The 7,894-nt window shown below is 35.3% G+C and overlaps 1 protein-coding gene across 1 annotated transcript in view; it reads right to left on the minus strand.

The window, feature by feature from the left end:
- Positions 1–7,894, minus strand: part of PEX7 (peroxisomal biogenesis factor 7) — a 79,582-nt gene that overhangs the window by 45,410 nt on the left and 26,278 nt on the right. The window contains exons 6-8 of the mRNA XM_010844232.1: positions 6,391–6,497; positions 4,388–4,501; positions 2,368–2,423 (exon numbers count right to left, since the gene is read on the minus strand). Coding sequence (XP_010842534.1) covers positions 2,368–2,423; positions 4,388–4,501; positions 6,391–6,497 — 277 coding nt within the window. The remainder of the gene's footprint in view (positions 1–2,367; positions 2,424–4,387; positions 4,502–6,390; positions 6,498–7,894) is intronic.

Raw genomic sequence — 7,894 nt, forward strand, 5'->3', positions numbered from 1 at the left:
GGCACAGTGACAATACACAGCCTTGACGTACTCCTTTTCCTATTTGGAACCAGTCTGTTGTTCCATGTCCAGTTCTAACTGTTGCTTCCTGACCTGCATATAGGTTTCTCAAGAGGCCAGTCATGCAGTCTGGTATTTCCATTTCTTTAAGAATTTTCCACAGTTTGTTGTGATCCACACAGTCAAAGGATTTGGCATAGTCAATAAAGCAGAAGTAGACGTTTTTCTGGAGCTCTCTTGTTATTCGATGATCCAACAAATGTTGGCAATTTGATCTCTGGTTCCTCTGCCTTTTCTAAAACCAGCTTGAATATATGGAAGTTCATGGTTCACTTATTGCTGAAGCCTGGCTTGGAGAATTTTGAGCATTACTTTACTAGCGTGTGAGATGAGTGCAATTGTGCGGTAGTTTGAGCATTCTTTGGCGTTGCCTTTCTTTGGGATTGGAATGAAAACTGACCTTTTCCAGTCCTGTGGCCACTGCTCAGTTTTCCAAATTTGCTGGCATATTGAGTGCAGCACTTTCACAGCATCATCTTTTAGGATTTGAAGTAGCACAACTGGAATTCCATCACCTCCACTAGCTTTGTTTGTAGTGAGGCTTCCTAAGACCCACTTGACTTCACATTCCAGGATGTCTGGCTCTAGGTGAGTGATCACACCATCGTGACTATCTGGGTCGTGAAGATCTTTTTTGTACAGTTCTTCTGTGTATTCTTGCCACCTCTTCTTAGTATCTTCTGCTTCTGTTAGGTCTGTACCATTTCTGTCCTTTATTGTGCCCATCTTTGCGTGAATTGTTCCTTTGGTATCTCTAATTTTCTTGAAGAGATCTCTAGTCTTTCCCATTCTATTGTTTTCCTCTATTTCTTTGCACTGATCAGTGAGGAAGGCTTTCTTATCTCTTCTTGCTATTCTTCGGAATTCTGCATTCAAATGGGTATATCTTTCCTTTTCTCCTTTGCCTTTCACTTCTCTTCTTTTCAGAGCTATTTGTAAGGCCACCTCAGACAACCATTTTGCCTTTTTGTATTTCTTTTTCTTGGGGATGGTCTTGATCCCTGCCTCCTATACAATGTCAAGAACCTCTGCCCATAGTTCTTCAGGCACTCTATCAGATCTACTCCCTTGAATCTATTTGTCATTTCCACTGTGTAATCATAAGGGATTTGATTTAGGTCATACCTGAATGGTCTAGTGGTTTCCCCTATTTTCTTCAATTTATGTCTGAATTTCACTTCACTATAACACTATTTAACACTGTAATAGAGGTATCTGTCAAGGCAATCAGATAAATCAATTAGGGGCATCAGAACCTGAAGATGTAAAACTATATTTATAGATGTTATGATCATGAACTTGGAAACCCCTAAAGAATCAATGATCCTTAGATGGTAGAGAAACAGGCACTCTCAAACACTATTGCTTGGAATGGAAACTGGAATATTTCTCATGGGTAGGAATACACAACAAATATATATATATATATAACAAAACAGAAGATATATATTTATATCATTACCTTTTAATTTAGCAATCCCACTTCTGGGAATATATTCTGAAGCTAATTCTCTAGTGATGTGAACATATGCACATACAAGCTTATTATTCATTATGGCACTGTTATTTATAAAATACTTGGAACAAGTTAAATATCCATATATAGGAGAATAACTGAATAAACTATAGTATATGTACATAAAGGAGTTATTATGCAGAATGAAAAAGATCTTCATGAATTGATACAAAGTGATTTCCAAACTACTTTCCTAGAATTCTAGAATAGCAAGTAAGTAAAAATGTTGTAAATAATAAAAAACAGGAGTTATAAATCTGGAAAAGGAGAAAAAGTAGAATGAACCCTGTGTGGTGTGGGATCAGAACTGGGGCTACGATTAGAGATACATATATACATATTCATACATAGATACACATGTATACACACATACATACAGTCATCCACAAACATACATACATTCATGTTGTTTTTTTAATATAAATTTTAGCCGTAAGATTTATATAATTAGACCTAAGCAAATAAGATTTCACAACTTTTGAAATCTAAATTTAAAAAGGTACTAGCTAGTCAATTTATGGCATAGGAAGATATTACTTTAGGAAGAACAGTCAGGAAAAAAGACTTAAATAGAACGATCAAGCAAATCTTGAAATAATAAAGAATTCATTCATCCATGTGACTAGATCATAAAAACAGGAAAATAAAATATTAATCCCAGTAGAAAATATTCTCATGTTCCCAGCTCAGATTATTTTATATTAGCAAAATAAACATATCCTTAATAAAAGTTATAAAGATACAAATGGTACTTGGTATTTTACAATGAAACATATCAAAAACCACTGTACCTTACAGTAAAATCATAGGAACAAGAGGCCAGCACAGAAGCATGAAATGGTGAAAACTACAAAAGAAAACAAAAAAGTCCTTTTTGAGGTTAACTGTAATTATAACACGGTACTTCATAAGATCATTCCCATGAACATTATTACAATGTCTAGACAGGACTGTCAGAAGTACAGACACTACTATATGTCAAATAGATAACTAATAAGGACCTACTATATAGCACAGAGAACTCTACTCAATACTCTGTAATACTGTATATGGGAAAAGAATCTAAAAAAAGAATGGATATGTGTATATGTGTAACTGATTCACTTTGCTGCACACATGAAACTAACACAACACTGTAACTCAACTATACTCCAATAAAAAAAATTTTTAAGTATGCTTTTCCAAACCTTATTATGCTTTAATTTGAGGCAAAAATCCTTTAGTCTTTTAAGTATCCACCTACAGGAAAAATGGTTGTTTTTACATTCTTCAAAGAAAGTCATTTCTCAAGCTTTTTAAATCTTATTTAGAATTAAATATTCCCTAAATGTTGCTATTCTGGAAAAATTAAGCACAATTTCATATTGGCTATCCAAAATTAACTTCTACAAATCTAAAGGACATAAGTGTATGACGATTCACACATATAATTATATAATTTACCAATCTTGTAAATATATTTTATGACTGCTATTAGGTACAAGCATCAAACATTTAAATGTTAAAAGTTTTAAAATAATTTTTATGCTATTTGTATATCACATCTAATGATATCAAGGTCAAAAATTATAAATTTTAAAGACAGGTAATATACAAGTATTAATATACATCTTTTAACTGGCTGCCCACTGTAATTTTATTTCCTCAGCGTTTTTTTTACCAGTACTTTAAATGTTTATAGACACATATATACTTACATTTGAATTTCTTCACAGTTTGCAAAACACTTTCACTATTTCACCCTATTTCATTCTCAGAAGAATTATGAAGTATATATAGAAAACATTTTTTAACTACCAAAACTTGTGTGCCATTTAAAAACAATCTGGGCACTGGGTCTCATATTTTGAGTTATAACCAGAAAAATTTTAAATATTAACTGCAATTTAGAATTTTAAAAATAGGAATAACATAACTATCTTAATTAAAAGATCAAAAAGGTACTTATCTGTAACGTAAAAAATCAAAAATTAAATTGGGAGATGTCCCTTAATAAGATGTTTTCCACAGTGACTTAGCAAAATTTACCTAAATAAAAGCTGGGAAGGACTTCCCTGGTGGTTCAGTGGTTAAGAATCCACTTGCCAATGCAGGAAACACATGTTTGATCCCTGGTCCAGGAGGCTACCCACATGCAATGAAGCCCATGCACCACAAGTACTGAGCTGGCGCTCTAGAGCCCGCTGGTCCATAAGAAGAGAAGCCAGCACAGTGAGACGTCCCCGCCTGCCGTAACCAGAGAATGCCCCGTGGAGTAACAAGGACCCAACAAACCAAAAAAAAAAAAGCTGGAAAACTAACGTTAGTCACTTTACAACCTGACAAATTCAGGAGAAGCAGAAGAAAAAAGTTATCTCTACTATTTACAAAGTGGAAATTTTTCTATACTCTATAACTTTTGTGAACATTCATATATATAATCATGTTAGGGAAAAGAAAGAATTAACCACCTCTCTGTACAAGTTTCAACAAAATAAACTTTTCCACTGAATGAAAAATTATAAAGACTATAATACTAAAACTAAATTACAATAAAGTTTTAAAAGAAATAGTAGCATGGGGATGACAGAATGAGAAGAACATTTTTATTCACTCCTGAGTACCACCTGACTATATTGTTATAAGTCACTCAATAACCATTCCAGTGTTTTACCTAATTTTAGCTTTCAATGTTTATTACCATTCACTGGGTAACAAAACGCAAAAAAAAAAAGAATCAATAACCCCATCCCTTAAACACCTTTTAAATGTACTTCATTGACAGTATCTATCTTTTTGTTCTGTGTAGAAAAAGAAAGGATAAAAACTTACTTTCACTCTCCTAATAGCATAGGTGTGACCGAGAAGTTCAAACACAGGTTGTTGTACATTCCTCAAGTCCCAGCCTCTCAAACTACAATCAACCGCCCCTGTCACCACCAAATTCTGAAAACCATAAAGCAAGGTTAAGTGCGACTCTTTACAATTATGCAGTAGCCAAGCTTTCCTACTGGAAATATTTCCTATTTTCTGGTACTTATTTAATCTGAACCCAGGAGTCATTCTTGAAAAGTTACATAACATTATAGAAAGGAGTTAAAATATACATCAAAAGCAAAACTTAGTATGACTTGAAAGAAAAGGAACTCAATATGCCTTAGGTATATAAAGGAACACAGTGCACAAGAGAAAAAGGCATAGTCTCAAACATCATTGTAGCTTCTCCCGTCTACTTTTAGGGATACTAATAAGAACACAAGTTATTAAAAAGTACACCTGGCAAAAGAGCCCACCTGTCTCTTCAGCATCCTCTGAGGTTTCTACCAGGCGTTAAAAGGCAAGAGACTGCTAATTCACAAATATTTGAAAGGGCAAAGGTATAGATTACATGTTGTTTTCCTAATCAATCATTGCTCCTAGCTCTCATGGACCGTGTCTTAATGTAATAGCTAACTCTATCTGAGAATTTATGCAAATAGTGGGTAGTCTCCTATCTAGAACCCTAGGTGAACCCAGAGTTCACGGCTGAATAAGCCAAGAGCTGGGTCCACACTCAGCCCTACTTCACATGAACCAGGGCAGTAATCCATTGTCTGACATTTTGGACTTCAATATAAGCTCATTTTTAAAAAGCTTCAGAGATTGTTTTCAAAACATTTTTTAGAGTATTCTCAAGTGTATATCCGGAGAAGGCAATGGCAACCCACTCCAGTACTCTTGCCTGGAAAATCCCATGGATGGAGGACCTAGAAGGCTGCAGTCCATGGGGTCGCTAAGAGTCGGACACGACTGGGCAACTTTACTTTCACTTTTCACTTTCATGCATTTGGAGAAGGAAATGGCAACCCACTCCAGTGTTCTTGCCTGGAGAATCCTGGGGACGGGGGAGCCTGGTGGGAGGCCATCTATGGGGTCACAAAGAGTTGGACATGACTGAAGCAACTTAGCAGCAGCAGCAGCAAGTACATATCAGCATCTTTTTTAGAATTCCCAAAAGTATAACATATAGTCCACAATTTTATTTTCTTATTCGGAAAAATCATGGGTGAGATTTGAAATGTAGTCATCGGCACTGAAAATTTTATTAAAATCAAGTATTATTTTGAATATGTTCTATATCTTCTTTTAATTTATTTTATTTCTTTCTAATTTAAAAACTCAGCCAATACAATGTTCCCTTAATTTTCATTGACTAAAATTGGGGAAAAAAACAAAGTATATGTTATGCTTGACTGTCACAGTCAACAGACCACTTCAGGTAGATAATATATTTAAATGGCATATCAAAACATATTTAATCCATTTCTATTTCTAATTCATATACCCATATGGTTAGCTGAAAGTTGCAAAAGGTTGCAAATGGACACTGCTATCTTCCAGAAACATGAAGCTTGGTTAGGCTTTTAAGAGAAAATGAAATAGAAAATTCCTAAAACCAATGGACTGTCAAAGTAAAAATCAAGTTACAAATAGTTCAGCAGCCTCACTAGCAAAGTGCACAAGAAATTAAGGCAAAAGATGGTACAAATTGGCAGGGTTAAGAGCAATAAAGTAAAAAATTATATATATTATAAAGCAGTTCCCCAAACAAACAAGTAAGGCTGCACTATTGAACTTTTGAGAATTTCTGTTTCTTATTCAGCCTGTTTTATGTGCACTTAAATCCAATTAATGCTAACGCAGGTCACTCACAATCATCAATTAGAAATGAAAGGGACTGAATCTAACTTAATGGCCCGTAAACACTATCCAAGTCCACATAAACAAAGATAAAATCTAGAACATTTCAACGTTAGGAAGGGCTCGGTAGCTAAGGATAGAACCAGATAGGGTACCTCATTGTATTTACACCAGTCACAGCTCAAAATTTCTGCCTGATGTGCTGGAACCACAATTCTGACTCCTGTTGTCTTCACGTCCCAAATTCTCAAAGTCTTATCGCCTGGTGAAAGAGGAAGACTTGATCACTATCACACCACTTGGATGCTTGGTACCCATGATGACAAGTCGGGGAAAACACACCACTTCCATTATCAGGACATTGCCATCTGTATGTCATATACACTAGATACATTGTTTTATACTGTAATAATATATAAGAACTACTAAAAGTGACAACTACAAAAAATAAGGCACCATATTAAGTTTTTAGATCTACTCAAAGCAGGAAAACCTGAATCTCACACTGACACAAGCAGAACAGTGACTAAGCACACACCCAATGCATTTTTCTTCAGGAAAGGAAAAGGCTCTGAAAATCCTCGCTTCTTGTAAGTGAAGTTAGCACCCTATACCAGTATATTCTACAGGAAGCAAAATGGTAACAGTTTTACTATAAAATGTGTGCAAAGTCCAAGTCAGAATGGATAATTTCAAATCTTAGCTTTTACATTTATTACATTTTAAAGGGCCATCCAGAGGTATGGATTTCACCTTGAAAGAAACAAGCAGAGAAAATGTAAGGATTATATGCTGAATTACTACAAAAATAATTTATACCACTTAGCTGCACAGAGTCAACCCTGATTAACTGTTTTAGATGCTGTTTGCCTTCAATTTTGTAAAATATGAGGAAACAACAAAATGACCAGATGAAAAATACTGAATATATATATATATCTCCATCAAAAGTAAATTACAAACAATAACTGATCCTCTGAGAAAGCCAGTTCAGGTTAATGTAAAAAAAAAAATGCTGTGATGGTCTTGATTCCATTTAGTAGTTGTGTGACCCTGCACAAGCTGTATAATATCTCTGAGACTAGTTCCTCAGAATGCCTGGACGGAGGATGGTACAAAAACATTTAGTGTAATACAGTTTCTGTAAAGCGTTAGCATGGTCTCTAGCATATAGCAGATATGCTAATAAGTGGCAGCACAAGCTGGAATCAAGACTGCTGGGAGAAATATCAATAAGCTCAAATATGCAGATGACACCACCCTTATGGCAGAAAGTGAAGAGGAACTCAAAAGCCTCTTGATGAAGGTGAAAGAGGAGAGTGAAAAAGTTGGCTTAAAGCTCAACATGCAGAAAATGAAGATCATGGCATCCGGTCCCATCACTTCATGGGAAATAGATGGGGAAACAGTGGAAACAGTGTCAGACTTTATTTTGGGGGGCTCCAAAATCACTGCAGATGGTGACTGCAGCCATGAAATTAAAAGACGCTTACTCCTTGGAAGGAAAGTTATGACCAACCTAGATAGCATATTGAAAAGCAGAGACATTACTTTACCAACAAAGGTCCGTCTAGTCAAGGCTATGGTTTCTCCAGTAGTCATATATGGATGTGAGAGTTGGACTATAAAGAAAGCTGAGCACCGAAGAATTAATGCTGT

Source organism: Bison bison, unplaced genomic scaffold (genome assembly GCF_000754665.1).
Source record: "Bison bison bison isolate TAMUID 2011002044 unplaced genomic scaffold, Bison_UMD1.0 scf7180017864198, whole genome shotgun sequence".
Classification (NCBI taxonomy): domain Eukaryota; kingdom Metazoa; phylum Chordata; class Mammalia; order Artiodactyla; family Bovidae; genus Bison; species Bison bison.